Genomic DNA, 22,972 nt, shown 5'->3' with positions numbered 1-22,972 from the left:
TAAAATACGAAATAGTTTACTGCAGGAATCTTTTTTTATGTAGTCTTTTATTTTTTTATTTTTTTATTTTTTTATTTTTTAGCTTGGGCGGGGGGGGGGGAGGGGGGGGGGATGGTTCGCCAGGGCGTAAATCTAGCCAGGACCGCCTCTGCACTCATTTCATTAATGACGACTTTCCGCTGCTCGCTTTCACTTCTCTTTTGACACCCAGTCCGCGCAGACAGTGTTTCGCTGACCTGGGATTACGCTGGGATTGCAGCCGCTGTCCGTGTTTCTTACTTGGTGTACTTTGAAATGTAACCTTGGAAAATGACAGGACTCGAGGTGGAATAGGATAACCAATCAATACTACACGGTGAAACCAGAAGTTTTCCCTCGAGCAACCGTCGGCCCACACAGGAAACATGTGGACTTTATTTGTAGCACTGTTAATGGCGTTAAGGGTCTCAGGTAAATCTCCATTTTTTTTCTCCATATCATATCAATCATTAATGAGGACATCTTTGGGTTTCTCCCCGGAAACATGTTGCACAATAATTATTAAGGCCACTGCAGAGGTGGAAGAAGTATTTTTATACAATAGTGTGAAAGTACAAAATAAATCCCCCTTTTAAAAATACTCGCTTGTTATTTTTAAACCCCAATGTGCTCAAATATATAACTTTATCCTGTATAACAATACACACACGCACATACAGACTGTTAGTAAAGCACATGACACCACCTCTTGTTAATCCAACTTAAACTTTGCACAGTTTTTATCTGACAGGCCACATAGCTGCACCCGTCTGATTAATCCGCACAGTACAATACCGGAATGCAAGATACAATGCCAACTGTTTATTTGACACAGGATATTTTCCTCATGTGTCACACAAGGTTTTTACCGCAGCTGCTTTTGTGGCCTACAACAATATAGTTTTTTCGACAACATAAACAGTAATTCCTTGGATAATAACCACAGCAAACCATCATCATATGAGATAAACTGGGTATTTAAACCACTTATGGGGACTTGTAGAGGTTATAGGACATATCTTACCTGCAGAAAAAGTCATCAGTTTTAGTAACCTTTAGGTGTATTTTCTTGTGATTGTGTTTGTATTGATCTAACTTTGCTCCTTTATTGTTTAATTTTATGTGTTACAGTCACATTGAACTACACTCACTTGCCAGTTCGCCATTAGTGAACGGAGCCAATGCTTTTTGAAAGTTAAATCTGAACATCACCACAAACTACATCCTCCAAAATGATCATACAGTTGAATTACCACGTTTCAACATCAGCTGAACATTTGTAACACACCGATCAGGCATAACATCATGACCACTTTCCTAATCTTGTGTAGGTCTCCCTTGTGCCTCCAAAACAGTTCAGACTCAGCAGAGAATCGTCCTCTGGGTTGAGGGGAGGGGCCTCCGTTAATCAGGCTTGTTCCAGTGCATCCCACAGATTCTTGATCTGTTTGGGATCTAGTGAATTTGGAGGCCAGGAGTTGTTCCTAAACCATTTTTGTGTGTGCGACTGTGTCATGCTGTATCCTGCTGGGGTTGGCTGCTGCCATCGAGGAGTGTCATTGCTATGGGGTAGGGGTGCATGATCTGGTCTAGGTGGGTGGTACATGTCTAAGTAACATCCAAAAGTTCCCCAGCAGAACATTGCATTGTCACAAGATGGTCAATGTTATTCACTTCTCCTGTCAGTGGTTTAAATGTTGTGGCTGATCGGTGTATTAGACTGCAATCATTTTCACTGGTGTATCTAATGTTTTGGCAAGAGAATGCAGGTGATGTTAAAGAATCAAGGCAGAACTCATTGAAACTGTAACATCTGTTGGTTGTTATCTGGAATGAAAAGCATTTAGGTCACGCACACAATATAAACAATCAGAGGGGCTGCAGTTTCTCAAAAACAGTGGCCGTGCAGTTGTGCTTGAGCAACAAGACCCAACAGAAAAGTGTAAATAATCTGCACAACAAGCAGGAGAACTGCATCTTTTATCATTAACTTCATTTATTTAACTCGCAGTATTAATGCAGCAGTGAAACTCACACTATGTGCTCTAACATGTCTATAAAATGTAGATTCAATACTATTACATATTATATATTCAGGAGGTTTTGACAACTGGACTAACTATAGTTGCATTTTCTGCCCTAGGTGATGGCGAGGTTAATGTCACGGGTTACTTAGGAGAAAGCGTCCTTCTGCCATGCAACTGCACGGATAGAAATGAGAATAAGGAATTTAAATGGCAGCTTGGCGACAAAGCTCTGTTGTACAAGAACTCTTTTATGGGCAACTACAAAGGCAGAGCCGCAGCATTTTTGAGTGAGGACAGCAGTAACTGCTCCATCCTCCTCGACAACCTGACTGTGGAAGATCAGAAGGAATACAATTGTCTTTTCTACAAGAATCAGCAATACCAACGTTTCATTGTGAATCTAAGTGTCACTGGTGAGCCATTTATTTTTTCTTTATGCATACCAACCATGTTTGACCACTTGTTTCCTGCTGAATTGTTCAAATTAACTTACTGTATGTCATTTCTCACCAGCAATGTACAGCGTTCATCAACACTCTCACGTCCATCAGACTGAAGGTGTGAGGGTTTTCCAGTGTGATGTAAAAGGACGCTACAGAGAGACTGAGATTGAGTGGCTTTTTGATGAACAGCCTCTTACAAATTCATCCGAGGCAAACATATCCGCCACAGACATCCAGGAAGATCCTGCTGGCTACCATTTCAGGAGCATACTCATGACCAAAACCGACTTTCGTCCAGAGCCTAAATGTGATGTCCAGGCCAAAGGAATAACTGCTGCAGTTATATCTGGTAACTAATAGTTTTACATTGATGTTTCAGAGAACATGGGCATTGTATGTAGCTCATTAATAATACAACATAAAAAGCATTGTAATATTGAATGCAGCAACAGGCCATAATACAGCACACTCTAAAATACTTAAAGTAAAGTTTTGCTTAATATGTTCTTTCTATGACATCAGCTCATTAAGAAAAAACACATTTGCTGTGTCATAATTTTTTGGCGTTTTCTTTATTTTCCATAGAGCCTATCCCACCATCTCCATCTCCTCCTTCGCCATCTATTTCACACCATTTGTGGATCATCCCCGTTGTGTTGGTGCTCATATTTTTCCTGGTTTTGTATCTTGGGATCCGTAAACGGGTGAGTCTTCTGATGCCAAAGTAATTGTAGTCATTTTACCTATTTTTATCCACTTACCTCCACTTGCTAAACCAGAGTTGCAAAACAGTTGCTGCAGTTTAACAGCTGCTACCGGTTATGCTCTTCTTTGCTGATGTATTGACACCTCTCAGTGGAATTTATATTTTGAATTTTTTTTTGTCTAGATGAGAACGAGAAGGAGGTTTCAATCGAATACGAGGGACGGGGAAACGGACAACTTCATGGGGAACTGAAAAGACTCAAAAGAGACAATGCGAAAGCACTTTCGTTCAGAAAACGTGGTTAGTGATGGACGTCATGGACATCCAGCTTTCCATCTCATGTCATGTCACGTAGATGTAGACGTTTTGTAAATATGTTAATATCCCTTTCCAGTTCAGCAACGCTCAGTACATTTAAAAGATAAAATGTGAATTCTAATTGATGATGTGATAAAATGTAACTCTGTGACAGCTTTTATTTAAACCGTAAATTTTACTGTAAATAAGCGTTTATGTTGTTATGATGTTTACTGTATGGTTTATTAAGGTACAGAGGGAACAGTGTGGCATTATAGAGGCATACAAGAACACCAAACAGTAAAGAGGGTGATCAATCCCTGCCTGGACAGCCAAAACAAAAACATTGGATCATCTTCAGACTGAAAAGATGAAATGGACAAAATACTGGGAAATGGACAAAATACTGCTGCTGTAGATTGCTGGTCCAACACTGATCCCTTATGTTGGTTTGGATCAGCAGCATTGCTTCTGTGGCTGTAGTCAGGACGGCATGCCACATCTGAAGAAGGCTGGATGAGCGGGAACAGCAATAAAATGTGAATTTTCATGTTCAACACAAGGTTAAAATGAAAACTACTTCATGAGAGAAGAACTGGACAATCATTTATCCTTTTGTACTATAGTTTTTTACGTGTTTCTATTTTCATATGTCTTTTTATATTCTGTCACATGCACTTTCTTGCTGTAAATAGCTTTTACAGTGTGCAGAACTTCACACTCCAGTACTAGATGGATTTATAACATGTTTAGACACGTTGTTGAAGCTGAGCAGAACAAATTGAGACCTTTTTTTGCGTAGCTGGCAGAAATGTGGCAACACAATACATCAAGGAAGTCTGTTCATTTAGGTCCACTGTATTTACCTGAAATCGAATCTGATAATTGGCAGTACACTTTTGTGCTTCTCATCGTTGCCAAAATAGGTGAATGGTAATCTTTTTTTTTTTTTCTGAAAATAAAAAAAAAACTGGACAGAAAACGCATCTCATTTCCTTTTCAGACTTTTCATTTCCCCCTTTTGTTCTCTATTCAACCTAACTAACAAATATACTGTGCTGGAAGAAGTGCTCATATCCTTTATGTGAGTGTCATCATTTTCCATTACATAGAACAGTTGTGATTTTTAAAACCTTTTGCTTTCATACAGAAGTATTATCAGCAAGTCTTTCTTATCAAATCAAAGTTAAAGAACTCACTCTGTTGCTGTAAATGCCGCTGTGACCAATATACTGAAAACACTGATTCTGTCTTTCTCTCTAATTTTGAGGAGTATCTTAATAATTACTAGGGAAGTTATCTTTACGTGGAACTGTGAAAGGCTCATGTGACTTTGGACCCCAACTAGAAACTGCTCCTTTTTTGTCACATGTTATAATGGTTGGAAACTTAATCTTTTGTGTTGTATTTCATGACCCTATAATATATATATATATTTTTTTAAATAGTGGTTACAGAAATACAGAACTACAATATTTCCACCTGACATGTTGTCAAGTCAAATTATGAACAGGATAAAACTGAAATACTCAGGGAAATATACTTTATTACACTCATTTAGTGTTCACATTACCTGTAGTTAAAATCGTTGACCCTCAGTGGGAGGTGAATTTCTGGGTGGTAAGTTGCACTGCCTTTATTTACTTTCGCAATAAAACAGACGTGACTGGATTATTGACCTGTTCCCGAGCTGCAGCTGCTACCTGCATTTGGCAAATCTCGAACTATAACTACAGGACTCACAGTATATTAGGTTGTATAACAGATAAAAACAACTTGTCCATCCGTCTGCCCAGAGAGGAAACATGCTGACTTTATTAGCAGGAATGTTAATGGTGCTGATGGTCTCAGGTAAGTCAAAACGTAACACATTATCTTGTGTAATCACATCAAAAAATAGCCGTGTTAAAATAGTTGTGTTAAGTACATGGAGACCCCGTCCTTTAAATCAAATTTAAAGTTTTGCACAGCTCCTATCTACTAGGCCACCGGTCTGACAAATGTCATTTAAATCAATAATCATGCCTCACATTTTAAAAATCAGGTGCATCTTTTGTAACTGAAATCACGGTTAATTCAAGTTAATATCTATTTATGACTGATCAAATTAGAGCAAAGTTTTGATTGATTTGGTTTTCATTATATTTTGACCGATTACTTAAGTTCTTGTAAGACTGCTTTACGTTAGATAGTCTACTAGTAAATTAAACAACCTACATGAGCAGCATATTGTTGAACACTGAAGAAGTGTATTATTACAGTATTGTAATTCATGTTTGCATTGTTGTAGTTTTAGTTTCTAGCGTTCTGTTGTTTCATTTTTACGTGTTACAACTACATGTATATCAAATATAAAAACAGAAATGACTTGTTAAACTCATAAGTCTGTAGTAATGCGTTAACCTCATGCAAATCCTTCATTCAGGTTGGTGAAATTGTCAATTGTAGCCTCGAGAATCAACAGCTACCTTTTGTGCAGGTCATTCACTTGAACAGAAATGTAAACAAGAGTTTGCTCATTCTTGGAAATGGCCAAGTATTTGTGCTTGAATAACAAGGCACAAAAGAAAGTGCGTACTTGATCTGCACAGCAGCAGAACGGAGAGGATTTCTGGTACACTTCTAATATATCTGAACACATGCTGTACATATTTTATCACTTGTAAGGAAAGGTGAGAGGTAAAGATTAACAGTAGTGGTATTTGTGTAAATGACAAGGTAACACGTCAAGAAGAACATCTGAAAATGAAGGACGGAGAGAATGAACGCGAATGTTAGCACTGGATTAATGGTAGCTGCTCAGGGATTCAATTAAATAAACAGATGCTGAAAGATAACGATCAATATTATTCATACTAAAATTACACTGTAAAATATTATACAGAAGTGGAAACAACTGCAGCAACTTTTAACTTCATTTATTTAACTTGCAGTACTAATGCAGCAATGAAACTCACACTATGTGCTCGGACATGTCTATTAAATGTATATTCAATATTATTACATATTGTGATTTCAGGAGGTTTCGAGAACTGGACTAAACCATAGTTGCTTTTTCTGCCCTAGGTGATGACGAGGTCAATGTCACGGGTTACTTAGGAGAAAGCGTCCTTCTGCCGTGCACCTGCTTGGATAGAAATGAAAATAAGGAATTTAAGTGGGTGATTGGCAACAAAGCTCTGTTGTACAAGCACCCTTTTTTTAATGACAGCTACAAGGACAGAGCTGCAGTATTTTTGAGTGAGAACAGCAGTAACTGCTCCATCCGCCTCGACAACATCACTGTAGACGACCAGGAGATATACAAATGTATTTTCTACAACAATGAGCTATACCAACGCTTCATTGTGAATCTAAATGTCTTTAGTGAGCAATTTATTTTTTCTTTATGCATACCAACCATGTTTGACCACTCATTTCCAGTTGAATTGTTTTTGAATTTTAACTTGTTTTCTTTTTTCATCAGCAACGTACAGCGTTCATCAGTACCCTCCCATTAAACTGTCTAGACATGTGAGGGTTTTCCAGTGTGATGTAAAAGGACGCTACAGAGAGACTGAGATTGAGTGGCTTTTTGATGAACAGCCTCTTACAAATTCATCCAAGACAAACATATTTGCCACACACTTCCGGGAAGATCCTGCTGGCTACCATTTCAGGAGCAAACTCATGACCAAAACCGACTTTCGTCCAGAGCCTAAATGTGATGTCCAGGCCAAAGGAATAACTGCTGTAGTTATATCTGGCAACTAATAGTTACACATTGTTGTTTCAGAGAAAATGGGCATTGTATGTAGCTCATTAGTAAAACAACATTAAAAGCATCGTGATATTAAATGCAGCAACTGCGAGTTTCTTTTAACGGCACAGTAATTGTAGCCATCACATTTGTACTTGCTAATCCCCAGTTGCACAACATCAGCTGTAGTTTAACTGCCACTACCGGTTTTGTTCTTCTTAGTTGATGCTTGTCATTTTATTGGCATGTCTGTGGGAAATGAATTTTTTCCATTGCTTTTTGTCCTGGACAAGGAGGTAAACAAATGTATGGGAAGTGAGCCAAACTCCAGATAATAGCGTAACATCAGAATAAACCGTTCCTGCTGATGTCTGTAAAGGTTCCCAGTCATCTGGGTCATTTGTATATCCATGGTATAATATCCAAAAAAGCTGAATCAAGAGACACTGGACTTGTAGAGTCTTGCCTTTTGTTTTTGGATATTTCTTACTGATGGTAAAAAGTCACACATTCAGATATACTTCAATATACGTAAAGTAGGCCTCAGCCAAAAACAAAGTACAACCACACTATAAACCCTACACATGTTACTGATACAGACATATTGACTATATTCAGTCACTGAAATGTAAATCTAATACTGAAATACTACAGTCATGAAAAATATCAATTCTGAGTAGACTGGCAATAAGACGATCTATGTTCTTTTGTGACTGCTGTTATTTAAACTATTCAAACTGGCCACAGTGAATGGTGTTGCTTTTCATGATTTGCTGCTAATAAACGGATGAGAAACTGTGATCTCATTTCCTTTCAAGATGTTTTCTTTTTCAGCTGACCTTTAACAACAAAGGTATTGTGGGCGAAAAAGTACTCAGATCCCTTTAATAAGAACCAACAGTACACTTTCAGAAATTTCCATTGCAGATAAAAGTTCTGCATTTTAAAACCTTGTGCCTTAATTATTATCAGCAAAATGTTCTTATCATGTCAAAGTAAAATAATTGTATTAATTAAGTTTAAAGGAGAGCTAAACTAGGTAAATTAACTTGTCACTAATCTTGAATTTCACTGTTACTTAAAAAATACATGGAAGTTGGTTTTAGTGGAAGTGTGAAAAGGCTCATGTGACAGTGGATTCCAACTAGAAACTGTTTTTATTTTTTTTTTTTGGTCACATGTCAGAAAAGTGGACAGCATAGTGGCGAGGTGGTTAGCACGGACGCCTCACAGCGAGAAGGTCCCGGGTTCTAATCCATGGGCCGACTGGGCCTTTCTGTGTGGAGTTTGCATGTTTTCTTCTTGTGTCTGCGTGGGTTCTCTCTGGGTACTCTGGCTTCCTCCCACCATCCAAAGACATGCTCATTAGGTTAACTGGTGATGCTAAATTGGCCATAGGTGTGAGTGTCTCTCTGTGTTAGCCCTGCGATAGACTGGAAACCTGTCCAGGGTGTACCCCGCCTCTTGCCCCATGACAGCTGGGATAGGCTCCAGCAGACCCCCGCGACCCTTAACATTCATGAATGAATGAATGAATGTCAGAAAAGTTGGAAACTACTGACTTAATCTTTTTCATTATATTTCATATTTCTCAACAACATTTGTAGTATATAAAAGACGTATTCTAAAATGTTGTGAATGCTGTGCCATTGATGAAGCAGAGTAAAAGGCACAGTATTTCACATTATGCTGTGATGTGAAAGCACAAAAATAACAAAACAGAAATGCTCACTTACAGAACCACTTGTGTAAATATACACGCCAACAGTGCAGACATATAAACAAACAGTGTAAACACAATCCAAGGTTACATAAAATAGACAAATAATATTTACACAAATATATGTTTAGCAAAGAAGACTGTAGCACAAACAGCAAAAACTGCTTTCGTGAACTTTTGAGCTCTTATAGGAAAAAGTGGCTTTTCCTGTGCTAATCATCGACTCACACTTCCTCATACTCACCCACGCGGCGGCTGATAACGCCTGCACGTCATTGCACGTGACGTAGGCACAACAACAGGAAGTAATACAGACGGCTAACATGCTAGCTAAAAGCTAGCGCAGTAGAAATGAATATAACATAAAAAAAAATAATAATAATTCTACGTATTTTCACAAGCTGCAACAAGACTGACATTTTGTTCAGGGTAAGGAATTTTGGACGACGCAAGTGCTCTCGTTAAGCGGTTTAAGTGGTTAAATATGACGTGTGTTAGCTTGATGCTAATGTATTACGAATTAGACGAAGACAACTCAAATGTTGTTTAAATGAGTTGAACGTTACACCCGCTTGTATGTCAATACATGGTTTGTGTCGATTTAATTATCCCGTGGTTAAACAGATAGTAAGTTGAAGGGAGAATTCACCCTAGAAACATTTCTTCTGTTAAACAACATAAAGAAGGTGCTGCATGCAGTAAAAAAATATGCATATGCGACAGATGCTAAATGTCAACAACAGTTTTATAAGGATATGGGGAGACCACGTCAGCATATCCTTATCGCAGACACTGTCTCAGGTGTACATGGTGGTTAACATCGAAAGGCTTTAGGACGAGACACTAAAAGGTACTTCCGGTCATTTGTCAGGCAGTGTGAGTGAAAGCTTACCTGCTTATCTAAGTATCAAAGCTGATAACTCATACTTGATATCATGTCCCAGTGATGTACATAGTCCATCTATCATTATCAGAACATCGCTGGGATGTGTTTGGATGGAAACTAGTGCTTAAACTCTTTAATGCATGTTAAATAATAATTTTATTCAGCGATCATGCAAACAGCTGTTTGTGCTGTCAATTCCAGCTCCACAGTTTCTTAAATAAAAAAGACAAACAGAGAGGTCCTAATCATGTAAGGTAAATATCTAACTGACGGTTTATTTCAAACACTTTGCCCATCCCTTTTACAAAAACGAGGAGAGCATTGGAAACATGAACCAGTATAACGACATGCAGTGCAACGTGACTGATAACTGCCACCTCTATAACAGACATTAACATTTATTAAAACATTCTGACAGTCTGAAGTAAAACTGAATATTTTCTTCTTCTGTAGAATATCAGTTGTATGATATTAATTAAATAGTACAGCTTTACCTTTATTAAGCACAGGTAGTGTTGATAACTTTGGGTATTGGGCTGCAGCAAAAATGTGATCAGTATTACTCAGTGCTTTCTGATATTTAATAGAATTTTAAAAAAAAAGACATATACCAATAATCTGACACAAATATTTAATATATTCTTTAAAAAAAATGCTGATTTAGATTATGTCACTCAACTGTGCACACACATATATACACAAAGTACTGGTATGTTTACTTGAAAATCACTGCCATTAGTTGACTTATGCTGATCCGCTAACTGATGAATTTATTTTTGCCACTGATCAAGTGCACAACCACAGGAGGAACCCACGATGGGCCGATGCAGGAGAGCGGCAGCTGTGAATAATCCATCATCTCAAAGAGACTCTGAAGTCCCTGCAGAGGCTACCAGGGTCAGCAGGAAGCACAACATCTGTATGGTGTCTGACTTTTTCTATCCAAATATGGGAGGAGTAGAAAGTCACATTTACCAGCTTTCCCAGTGTCTGATTGAAAAGGGGCACAAGGTGGTAATCGCCACCCACGCCTACGGCAAGAGGAAGGGTGTCAGGTACCTGACCAACGGACTGAAGGTGTACTACCTGCCCCTGCAGGTGATGTACAACCAGTCCACAGCCACCACCTGCTTCCACAGTCTCCCACTGCTGCGCTGTGTGTTTGTCAGGGAGCGCATCACCGTTGTGCATGCGCACAGCTCATTCTCTGCCATGGGCCACGATGCCCTGTTCCACGCCAAGACCATGGGCCTTAACACAGTATGTCACCCAAAATAAATTAATGATTAATATCATTATGTTGGTGATAACTTGCTGAGATGAACTTAAAGAGCTTTATGATTTCCAGGTGTTCACTGACCACTCGCTCTTCGGCTTTGCTGACGTCAGCTCTGTGCTGACCAACAAGCTTCTGACTGTGTCTTTGTGTGACACCAACCACATCGTGTGTGTGTCGTACACCAGCAAGGAGAACACCGTCCTCCGTGCAGCACTCAACCCAGAGATAGTGTCTGTTATTCCCAACGCTGTTGACCCGACAGATTTCACTCCAGACCCCTCACAGCGCCAAGATGACAGGATTACAATTGTTGTCATCAGCCGTCTCGTCTACCGCAAAGGTACAGAGAATCTCTTGTGTTATACATTTTTTCCATTTTTCATTGGGTCACTGTAGACGTTACTTTTAACAGTGCTATGATGATGAATAAGAAAGTGTCCTTATTTTAGAAACAAAGTTCAGGCCATTCTTATTGACCGCTTCAACTGTACTCTAGTTGTAGGACAATCAGTCAAACAGTAGATTTGAAAATTGCAGAGATGGAGAAGCAGCCGGAAATATTAAAGCAGAAAAACGCGACAACCATGCGGACCAATCATAGCTCTTGTGCTCTCCATGGCCACGGCGCATAGCTGCATTTCTGGGGAGGTGCACGTCAGTTATGGCGCTAGGGTTTGCGCACTGTCTGCGTAGGGGGTCTGTGCTGTCGCCATAGCTCTGCGTCAACTTAACGCAAAAGTCTAAATCGCCTGTAACTTGTAATGTAAGAGGTGCACTTACTTTTGCACCTCACAGCTATGTGTATGTTTGAATATTTGTATAATGTGTTTAACTGCGTTCTCTTTGTCTACTTTCAGGATTTTGTGAAAATCTGCTAATTTAAACAGCAGTGTATATACACTGCCTGGCGCAAAAAAAAAGCCGCCTCCAAAAAGGTCACACACTCTAATATTTCGTTGGACCGCCTTTAGCTCCCTGAACTCTCTCTTTCACAGTTTGAGCCCTATGAATCCTGGCATTGTCATCTTGGAATATGTCCGTGCCATCAGGGAAGAAAAAAATCCATAGATGGAATAACCTGGTCATTCAGTATATTCAGGTAGTCAGCTGACCTCATTCTTTGGACACATAATGTTGCTGAACCGAGACCTGAGCAACTGCAGCAACCCCAGATCATAGCACTGCCCCCACAGGCTTGTACAGTAGACACTAGACATGATGGGTGCATCACTTCATCTGCCTCTCTTCTTACCCTGATGCCCCCATCACTCTGGAACAGGGTAAATCTGGACTCATCAGACCACATGACCTTCTTCCATTGCTCCAGAGTCCAATCTTTATGCTCCCTAGCAAATTGAAGCATTTTTTTTTCCAGTGTGACTCACTGATTAGTGGTTTTCTTAAGGCTACACAGCTGTTCAGTCCCAATCCCTTGAGTTCCCTTCACATTGTACGTGTGGGAATGTTCTTAGTTTCACTATTAAACATAGCCCTGAGTTCTACTGTTGTTTTTCTTTGATTTGATTTCACCAAACGTTTAAGTGATTACAGATCACGATCAATCAGGATTTTTTTCAGCCGCATTTCATCCTGGAAGACAATGGTTCCCCACTATCCTTCCAGTTTTTAATAATACATTAGACAGTCCTTTAACCCAGTTTTAGTAGTTTCTGCAATCTCCCTAGATGTTTTCTCTGCTTGACGCATGCCAACGATTTGACCTTTCTCACACTTCGACACACTAACATCTTTTCCACTACCACAGGATGTGTCTTTCAACATGGTTGCTTAAGAAATGAGAAGCTACTCATTGCATCATTTGGGGTGGCAACTGTTTTTTTTTCGGCCAGGCAGTGTATTTGCATTACAAATCCAGTATGTTAAATAAGAACCAATAAAGAACTGAATTAATTTTATTGTGAAAGTGTTCACATTGTCTTCCTCTGTTCAGGAATCGACCTTCTTAGTGGAATAATCCCAGAACTTTGCCTCAAACATCCAAATCTACATTTCCTAATTGGTGGAGAGGGACCAAAGAGAATTGTTTTGGAGGAAGTGAGAGAGAAATTCCAGTTGCATGACCGGTACGCACGTCATTTTCTGTTTCGGAGCACACTTGAAGATTCTTTGAAATTCTTTAAAAGTTAACACTAGTGTAATTTGTCTGAAAGCACAGTAAGGTGGTGTTGTGTGTCGGCACGAATTATACCGTGACAGCAACCCAGTGTTTGTGGCTTCAAAGTTGGTTTTATTGCATACCTTTTTTATGTATTTTCATCTGTGCAGGGTGCGTTTGCTGGGGGCCCTCGAGCATAAAGATGTGCGAGGTGTTTTGGTTCAGGGTCACATCTTCCTCAACACATCGCTGACTGAAGCTTTCTGTATGGCCATTGTGGAGGGAGCCAGCTGTGGATTGCAGGTTTGTTGTCAGGCGTGCACAACTTCAAAAACATGAAGTTACCTGCCAAGAAGGGTAGCAATTATTATTACCACCGTAAAAGAATAATAAATACTCGAGTTACCTGACAACCTGACGGATGAATTAAAGGAAAAGCTGTGATCTCTTGCCATTGTGTAAGTGGTAAAAATAATTCACACCAATTGACGCACTTGCGCTCTCTGTTTGCTGTTTGTGCTTGTCGTTTTGTTTTCTCAACCTGTGTCACGCTATCGAAATTAGGTTTCATGATGTTGCAACATTCACTGGCCTGAAAATGAAACTTAACTCGGTTGCAAAACAGTCATTGAAAAAGCTGTGGGTGTTTGCTTGCGGGTCAAGAGATCAAACATTTTTTTAATTGTCGTTCCAAACCTATTCAAGATTCAAGACTCAAGAAAAGAGTTCATTGTCATGTGCCGAAACATGTTTCCCTGTACAATGAAATTCTTCTTTGCTGTCCACCCAAATGCCTAATATAAAAAAGAAATCTCACAAATAAAATATGAAAAGATACATATAATACAAAAATATCAGATAACTACTTTATACTCTGTCCTCTTCTACAGAGGATAGAGTATAAAGTAGAATGAGACAGTGTTCCCTCCAGGACCGTGGTGCTACAGACGACCACACGCAACCAGGAAAGAACGACACAGACCTAAGATGTCTCCACTCGGCACATAAATGAAAGAAAAACAAGACTGCGTTGTCTGGACTGCTCAGGGCATATTTGACTGTGGACGTCATGTCTGCTGTGTTTCAAGAGAAAGAGAAAGCGGTTTTATCAGCAGCTGTGAACATCAACCTTGTTTAGATTTCATTCACGACAGGAAAAATAAACAGTGAGAAATTACAAGTACCGTCCATCACAGCATCTGGGGGTTTATAACAAATAGTGTGGACTAAGCAGCGATGTTGCGGCGCGTTTTGTGTTGGTTTTTCACGTAACCGTGGCCCCGTTTGATGAGCGCTGATAGTGGATCCCTGCGCGTTTAGCTGCAGGAGCTAATCCAGAGGCCTAACTTTTGTGTTTACAGTTGGAGACAAATATTTGAGATGATTTATATGGATTGCGGTGGAGTGAATTTAGAAAGCTGTTTACCTTGCGAGTGTAGTTGTGTAACCAGTATGATGGGAATCATCTGACAATGGTGAATGAGATGGAAAATGCCAACGGTTTCACTTAACCTACAGTTGTGGAAATTCTTGTGTTGCCGTAATGAGAATGAAATGCAGTCAGGGCATGTCACTAAAGCTGCTTTCACTTTTCTCACACCATGAACTATTTTATGCTTCAGGACTGTCTCTTTCATTGGCTCATTAACTCGTCCGTTTATACAACAAAAGGTTCAATCTTATTCATGAAGCGTCAATAACAATTACTCATAATTTCTCATCGTTTATTTTTCCGATCTTAAAAAAAACAAGTCACATGTTTACAGCTCCTCATGCACCTGCTTTCCCTTTTTCCTTATTCAAGTAACATCAATAACAATTCCACAACCCAGAGCCTGAAACCTCCAGGGCCTTCTATATAGTCTATATTTTTAGACTTCTTCTCGCTGATTTGTGTTTTTCTGTTGACGTACTGAAGCTACTCGATGCTGGATCAATTCATATCTGTGTATTTGTATCCCAATCCTCCCTTTTTATCTCTAAGGTGGTTAGCACTCGCGTGGGGGGCATTCCTGAGGTGTTACCCGAGGACCTGATCACCCTGTGTGAACCCACCGTACGGTCACTGTGTGCCGGTCTTGAAGCGGTCATCGCTCAGCAGAGGTCAGGCTCAGTCCCCTCCCCCGCGGTTATTCATGCTCGTGTGCGAAACCTCTACACCTGGAAAAACGTTGCAGAGAGGACTGAAAAGGTACGTTGACCAAAATTGTCACAGGATACAGAATGTACCGATACTAGATCGTGCGCATGCAGTGACTTGTTTCAGCATTTAGTTTTGTAACAATCTTAACCACGCAGATTGTTAGATAGGACTAGTTGAGGCAATCCATGATGAATCATCGCAGTACTTTCCTTGCGTGGGTTGAGCAAGATTTCTGTGGGAAAACTTTGTTATCCACAAAATGAAAAGAGGCCAGGGAGACACACTGGATCGGGCTGTATGCTCCACCTCCGTAATCCCCTATTTCCTCCACGAAGGCGGAGGCACAGAGAAGGAAAAACAGAAAGTAGGAGAGATTGGAGTATGCACAAAAAACACGCAACTGTCCTGGATAATGTTAAAAACTTTGGGTTAATGTTACAGCCACTTGTTTTAATTATTTCAACTCAAATCCTACAATTCAGGAAATTAATTTAAACTGCAGGTAGGTTTTTTTCTATTCGCTTCAACTTGCCATATCTATTTATCGCCTTTACGCACACATAGAACAATTTAAAACTTAGTGATTGGATGTTATGAGTCAAGATTCAGCTTCAGAGTCGTGGTTAAACTCCCTTTCTTGTAACCGGGCTCCTGTTTTTAGTTTAGGTCTTTTCTGGTAAAGTTGTTAATCATTCAGATTGAGGACAGTGTCATGTAAATTCTTTTGATAGGTTGGAGATTTGTCTGGAACAAGGGTTAGTATTTCTTGAGCGTCTTTGCATACTGTGAGAAAAGAAACACGTGAATGAACTACAAAACCGGTTCTGCATCAACAGCCCTCACAAGCAGGAAGTAGAGCGCTTTCAGAATAAGATGTGTGACGGGGGGAATGATCTCATTACCAGCCCGATAAATGTCTACAAAGTTATAGTAATCAAATTAACAATGTGCATGTAAACACATTTTTTATAACCTGATTTCCTGTCTGGTTGTGTAAATGTAAATGTACTGAAGGTCTACACAGCTGAGGCTGCCATAGATGACCGCTAATCATCGTGTTTACTCGCTTAGGTGTATGACAGAGTGGCTGTCGAGGAGGTTCTTCCCCTGGACAGACGGTTAAGGCGGCTGAGGTCTCACTGCGGCCCCGTGGCTGGCTCCATCTTTGCGTTTTTTGCTGTGCTAGACTTCCTCTTCCTGCTGCTTCTGCAGTGGCTGGTGCCGGATCGGGTCATGGACGTGGCTGTGGATGCCACCGGCCCTCAGGGATTGTGGAGGCAGGACACGAGCAGCAAGACGGGAGCTTGTTCGAAACATGCCGTGAAGCGAGCAGCAGGGACAGAAACTTAGGGACAAAGTGATCTCTTCATACCTCTGCCGCACTTCCAGCTGCTTACACGGTGTTGTACACCGATCAGCCACAACATTAAAACCACTGACAGGAGAAGTAAATAACAGAGGCCCCTCCCCTCAACCCATAGGACCCAAAGGCCCCCACTAACAACATCCTGTTACCAGACACCACAGGACACCCTCAGAAGGCCCATGTCCATTCTTTGATGAGTCACAACTGTTTTGGAGGCACAAGGGAGACCTACACAATATTAGGACGGTGGTCGTAATGTTATGCCTGATCGGTGTATGTGCTCTTGATGGTGCCAGCTGACATTTTAAACATGCTGGCTGAATGTTCTCATGCTAACCCCAAACATTGTTTACATTTACTTACCAAAAGGGACCTTGTGTGAAAGCGTTTTATCTCAGACATAAAAGGATTTTTTTTTTATATTTAATAACTAAAATGAGAATCTGTGGAACTACTTGACAATTTATAAGCACTTTTTTTTATGTTTTATATATGCACTGAACAGACGCGGGAATGTGCTGATTAATCACTGGAAAACAAACCTGCAGTTATTGGTCTTTTTTTTTTTTGTTTATAAACTGGAGAAAATCAGTTTTTGGTGAAGCTGTATATCAGATTATTTTTACTAATTGAGATTTTACCACTGCTGCTCCTTTGTTCAAATGCTTTAAATTTTGCTTTATTATGTGAAAGAAAATTTATTCTGGAAATAAAGTGTGTCATGTCTTACATGTCGTTTTATTATGATCGTCTTATTTAGATCTTTTATCTCCTAGAAACTTTTAACTGAGACATTAAGCCGCCAGAAAACCAAGACAACTAATTCCTTACAGCTGGTTTCATAGAAGAGACGGCTTCCTGCGATGAGGAGTGCCGGACAAAACACAGAAAAGCTGTGAAACGGGAGGTGACACAGACGACGGAGACGACGGCTCTTCAAGGCTAACGATGGGGATTTGCTTAGGGTTGTGGCTGGTAGTTTATCATGCCTGAGAAAAAGGTTGTTGACTTGAGATCTAAAGCTTAAAATAAGCTTTTCGAGATACGCTTTAGGTCTAAATAGTTTATTTTGATTTGCTTTTCTCTCAGTTATTTTTCCTTGGAAAAAAGTAAATTGTGTTTCATTTAAACCCGTCATTAAATTCAACCCTAGGCGGTAACTTTTAATCCTAACGTATCTGTTCTAGTATCCACCAGATATCTACATCGTGAGAAACTTGTCCAAACGTGGGCGTTAAACCCATTGTTGCTCCTCGCATGTACAATTTTAAGGCCTTTGTTCCAGGGGTTTCAGCTCAGGCCCATTCCAGCGACCATTGTTATGCACATTCTGTAGACTGTATACATGAACTGGGTTGAGGATGGGCGGGAGGTGGTGATGCGGGGGATGTGTCCAAGGACCCTGATAAGAAGGTGGAGGAAGGCCAACTTTCAGGTTTGTGTATCCGACTGGGTGAGCTCAAGTCCTGGACGGTCGTGGAGGACTCTGCTGTTGTTTTAATTTCCGTCATGTCTGCAGTTCAAACTGAGCTTTCCTTGTGGTCACAACCTTTCCAGAGGCCTTTATACATCTATGGTGGGCTGGCATGCAACTCACTGATGGCTGGTAAGTTTACTATTGGTCTTGTGCATATAGTGTTACAATTAACTGGTTTCCAAAAGTACAAACTTTCCAGTAACTGAGGTTTAATTTGGCATTAAGATGTAATGTAATCTCATGCCTGCATCTTTTGACATTTCAGTTTTTGAAAGCTGTTTTAGACTGGGTGGGACATGCAAACTGCATGTAAAATGTGTCGGCTGACTCAGTGGCCAACAAAACCCTCGGTGTGTGTTATTTTGTTTTTAGGGTTGGGATGACCCAGAAAAACCAGAAAAATATGTATTCCAACGAAGTTGCCATAACATTACAATGAGTAGAGAGCAGGGTGTGTTTCCCCAACTGTGGAGGCCATTCTGATCTTATTTTGTTTGTCTCAGACTACTGGTCGGACAGAACTCCTCTCCATGAGGCAGCCTACCAGGGCAGACTGCTCCACTTGAGGAGCCTCCTTGCTCAGGTAAAATTAACACGAGTCTTTCTTGTTTTTCTTTTTTTTTTTTTTTTTTTTTACATCAAGTACACACGTTGCGTAATACAATCATGCCATGTGGTGGAATAAAATCCAAATCTGACGGTGTTATCCTCTCGTTTCCCCTGCAGGGTTTTCATGCAGACACTCTCACCATGGACAGAGTCTCTCCCCTCCACGAGGCTTGTCTCGGCGGTCATTACGCTAGTGCAAAGTTCCTCCTTGACAACGGTGCCAATGTAAGAATGCTGTCCCCCTTTCATCCTCCATTGTTGTGTCAGTTTTAAGCCATTGATCCTAAGGTCTGAGTCCAGACGGAGAAATGTGAGGTTGGACACGAGCTCAGATATTTGAGCATCACATATGATTGTTTGCTTCTCTTACCCTTTTAACTCGGTCAACACTACAGACTACAGATCATTTGCCACTCCAGTGATCAAGCTAGCTCAAGATGTTACTCTCTTTATGAGGAAAGATGTTTGTACTGCACAGACGATGACAACACAATATCATACCAGTAGAGAACAGTTCATCCAGCCAGTCAGCCATTTCTTCAGCGACTTCCAGATAGTTTCAGATATTTAAACTCCCCACAGCCTAGGTCAAGTGGTCGAGTGTGGAGTTAGAAAGAAGTGAGATTATGAGACTTCAGGGGCCTCCCAAATTCTTAGCCAGAAAGCTGCTAAAATGAAATTGATCGTGTCTCCTCACATATCCCCACGTAGGCCGAGGCAGTATCGACAGATGGCGCCACACCACTCTTAAATTCTTGCAGAAGCGGGAGTGCTGCGTGCGTCAGGCTCATTTTGCAGCACAGCACCTCCATCGTCAGTACGCACCGGCTGGCGTCTCCCGTCCACGAGGCTGCAAAGAAAGGTGTGTGGGTAAACGCGTTAACCAGTGCAAAAGCAGGATTCACCTCAGATTCTCATGCAGCTTTTGTATCTCCACCAGATCACACAGAGTGCTTGGAGCTGCTGCTTTCATGTGGGGCTCATATTGACCTGGAGCTGCCAGAGGTGGGGACGCCGCTGTACACTGCCTGCACGGCACAAGCTGTAGCCTGTGCAGAGGTGCTGCTGCATTCAGGTAACAGAAAGGCAGTAACAATCGCAGAGAACAGTTTGTGAGTTTAACAGACAAGAAGCGGAAGCTTTTCAAGTCCTTTTAGGTGTGGCCTTTTGTTAGTTCACTTCAAATTTTGAGTAATAAAAACAATAACAAGTTAAATAGCACTGAGAACTAAAAACACACCAGTACATAGTGGACAATATTAATTCTAATTAATTAGAGGCTTTGTAATTAATTAAGCTCAATTAATCACATTTTAATCACATAACAACATGTGTCCCAAAAAGCAACATATATTTTTTTTAATTTAAATGGATTTTAGTGGACGACTGAATCAAAAAAGAGACACAGACATGAATATTGTAAACTCAAGCTCTTTTAATGTCTGGAAAAACTGTAGTTCCGTTCAAAACAGTAGAAAAGGAAAGAAAATATCCCTGGCCAAAACTGAACAGACTTAAAGTTAAAGTGCCATTTTAAGTACTTTTTCAGAACATAAACTGAAAAAGTGAACAGTGCATTGTATGGCATGAGTAGTCCATGATTTTAGTCCACGAATCTAGACTCCTGTCAGCTGTTAATGACCAGCATGTCCTATGTTAAGCTCATCAGAAGAAGGAAAAAGGGATATATAAATAGCCTGTAACTTACTGAATCTTAAAGGGAGTTGCACTTATGAATGGGCTAACTTCCTCATTGCTTTTGTCATTTTTAAAACCCATTTGTTGGCTTTGCAAAGATGAACATGTGATGCTTCTCTTTGTCACTACACTACACTGGAGACCTTTGAGTTTTGGACACTTGGTCAAATAGGACAAGACACATCGAAATGCTACCCCGGCATTCGGGGGAAATTTAACCCCGTCTTCTGTGATTGAAGAGACAAAATCGAATAGAGATTAATCAGTAAAGAAAAGAACTCTTCATTGCAGTCTCAGAATAATGAAACACAGCTGGTGATGCTTTGGTTCTCACTGCTCCCTAAGCAGGGTTGGGTCAGATTACTTTGAAATGTAATCGATTACTGATTACAGATTACATGGCAAATTTTGTAATCAGTAACGTAATCTATTGGATTACCCAAAACATGTAACGTAATCTGATTACTTTAGGATTACTTTTTACACAACTTGTACAAGACATACACAATCTTATTTTCCTCTGTCTTTAATTCAAAGTTGTGGCGATGTTGCCAAGTACTGAACGTATTTTTGCCGACTGGAACAGGTCTATTCCCAGATAGCAAGAGGCTGGCGGACCACCGTCAGCCCACAGGGGATAGACCTGGCAGTCCGCTGGAGTTTTGCTCATCGGTTCACTGGCGGTCCGCGAGCGAGTTGTCGTCAAATGCCCCAATATTTTGTCACTATTGGTCTAAAACCTTTTTCATTTATTCAGTTATACTTCATCCATCACTTTAATAACATTTCATGTATTTTCTTAATATTCATGATAAGTTAAATTTCAAGAGATGGTGGTCCAACGGTGGACCACAAGTGGCATGCCACCAGCGGTCTGCTATCTGCCAATCTGATTTTGCTATCTGGGTTGGTTGACGTTGACGGTTCCTCCATCTTGGGTTTTGATTTGAACCTTTTTCTTGTCAAGAAACTACACAGGCAAATGGATGATAATGACATCTAGTGAACAAACAAATGGGCTGCTTGTCAAATGAAAACACTGGCTAGGCTATCATAAAAAAGTTGCATTGTTTGCATGATAAAATGTAATCAGGTAATCCCCAACAATGTAACTGTAATCTAATTACATTTTTGTATTGTAGTCTGGGCTGATTACAGTTACTTGATTTTTGTAATCTGATTACGTAATCTAGATTACATGTAATCAGTTACTACCCAACCCTGTCCCTAAGTGATTTGTAACTGTGCACAGTTTGCCATTTCTCTCCTCCCGACCTTCACTTCCCATGGGAGCGTTAAAGCAGCTTCCCAGCAGCGCATCAAATGAATTCTTTTCGGTTTAATTTGCAATATTGTCAGATGTGGCTGAGAATAATTTGATATTATTCATAGCCTCCATCTGTTCTCTCATTACTTAGCATTTTTTCTCTCTGTAGAGTTTCTAACAACAGAGCACTGAAACAGACTGTGAGAACTCACAACATTTGACTTTTGTGTTTCCGTGTAGGAGCGGACGTTCAAGCAGGGTGTGGGCAGGACAGTCCTTTACATGCTTCAGTTCGAGGCGGAGGAGCTAAGGTAGTGGACCTGCTGCTGGACTTCGGGGCTGATAGGTGGTGCAGGAACGCAGAGGGAAAGACTCCTCTGGATCTGGCGACAGAAAACAGCGCAGTCAGACTTGCACTGCAAAAAAGAGGTGTGTCGTAAAAAAAAACAAACACACAAATCCTTGCTCCAGAAAACACCTCCTCCTAATTTATTTGCTGTCTGCAAGTTTTAACAGCTGTGTCCTCCCTATTTCGACCAGGTCCTTGCTCTCTGTCTCAGCTGTGTCGTTTCTGCATTCGTCGAAGTCTTGGGAGGAGTCGCCTGCACAGAGCCTCCAGCCTCTTCCTTCCACACAGTATCAAGGACTTTCTCCTCTATCAATGAGATGCTTGTGTGCCTTTCTTTGTGCTGATTCATTCCTCTTTGCTTTGTCACTCAATTACACGTGGGAAAAAAAAAAGACATTGTCATTCAGAGGATGGGACATGGTTGTATGTTGTAATACAATCGCTTTTAATGTTGTAATAATTGCTCTGTAGAGATGACGCCAATAAATGTTTTGGATACAAAGGTTGGAAGGTTGCATACATCTTGTTATGTATCAGGTTTGGCATTTTTTTACTCTTTAAATGAAGCTTTCCGATTCCTATGGACATTACATGATTCTAAAATGTTGTGTTTTCTACATGTACCAGGGAGAACTGCTGCACATGTGGAAAAAATGTTATATTGTTTGTATTAAACTTGGGCGGCACAGTGGTGAGGTGGTTAGCACTGATGCCTCACAGCGAGAAGGTCCCGGGTTCGACTGTGTGGAGTTTGCATGTTCTCCCTGTGTCTGCGTGGGTTCTCTCCAGGTACTCCAGCTTCCTCCCACCGTCCAAAGACATGCTCATTAGG

The 22,972-nt window shown here is 40.5% G+C and overlaps 3 protein-coding genes across 4 annotated transcripts; all 3 read left to right on the top strand.

Annotated features, from left to right (window-relative positions):
* The first annotated feature begins 214 nt into the window (after positions 1-214).
* LOC311488534 (uncharacterized protein) lies at positions 215-4,482 on the top strand. The gene is made up of 5 exons (XM_084545294.1): positions 215-450; positions 2,162-2,458; positions 2,559-2,837; positions 3,074-3,192; positions 3,378-4,482. Exons 1-5 carry the CDS (start codon positions 405-407, stop codon positions 3,444-3,446), a joined length of 810 nt encoding a protein of 269 aa, XP_084401420.1. The 5' UTR covers positions 215-404; the 3' UTR covers positions 3,447-4,482.
* A 4,362-nt stretch (positions 4,483-8,844) lies between these two features.
* On the top strand, positions 8,845-17,463 carry piga (phosphatidylinositol glycan anchor biosynthesis, class A). 2 transcript variants are annotated; one of them, XM_084544986.1, is made up of 7 exons: positions 8,845-9,379; positions 10,628-11,096; positions 11,185-11,455; positions 13,067-13,199; positions 13,402-13,534; positions 15,216-15,422; positions 16,446-17,463. In XM_084544986.1, exons 2-7 carry the CDS (start codon positions 10,653-10,655, stop codon positions 16,722-16,724), a joined length of 1,467 nt encoding a protein of 488 aa, XP_084401112.1. In that variant the 5' UTR covers positions 8,845-9,379; positions 10,628-10,652; the 3' UTR covers positions 16,725-17,463. The 2 variants fall into 2 exon arrangements, with proteins under 2 accessions (XP_084401112.1, XP_084401113.1); XM_084544987.1 differs by having other exon boundaries at positions 8,845-9,800.
* A 542-nt stretch (positions 17,464-18,005) lies between these two features.
* asb11 (ankyrin repeat and SOCS box containing 11) lies at positions 18,006-22,840 on the top strand. The gene is made up of 7 exons (XM_084544000.1): positions 18,006-18,346; positions 18,721-18,800; positions 18,944-19,051; positions 19,538-19,688; positions 19,767-19,901; positions 22,032-22,220; positions 22,332-22,840. Exons 1-7 carry the CDS (start codon positions 18,250-18,252, stop codon positions 22,454-22,456), a joined length of 885 nt encoding a protein of 294 aa, XP_084400126.1. The 5' UTR covers positions 18,006-18,249; the 3' UTR covers positions 22,457-22,840.
* The last annotated feature ends 132 nt before the right edge of the window (positions 22,841-22,972 follow it).

Source organism: Chelon labrosus (assembly GCF_963514085.1).
Source record: "Chelon labrosus genome assembly, chromosome: 5".
Taxonomy (NCBI): domain Eukaryota; kingdom Metazoa; phylum Chordata; class Actinopteri; order Mugiliformes; family Mugilidae; genus Chelon; species Chelon labrosus.
This window is presented reverse-complemented; position numbering and strand designations above follow the sequence as displayed.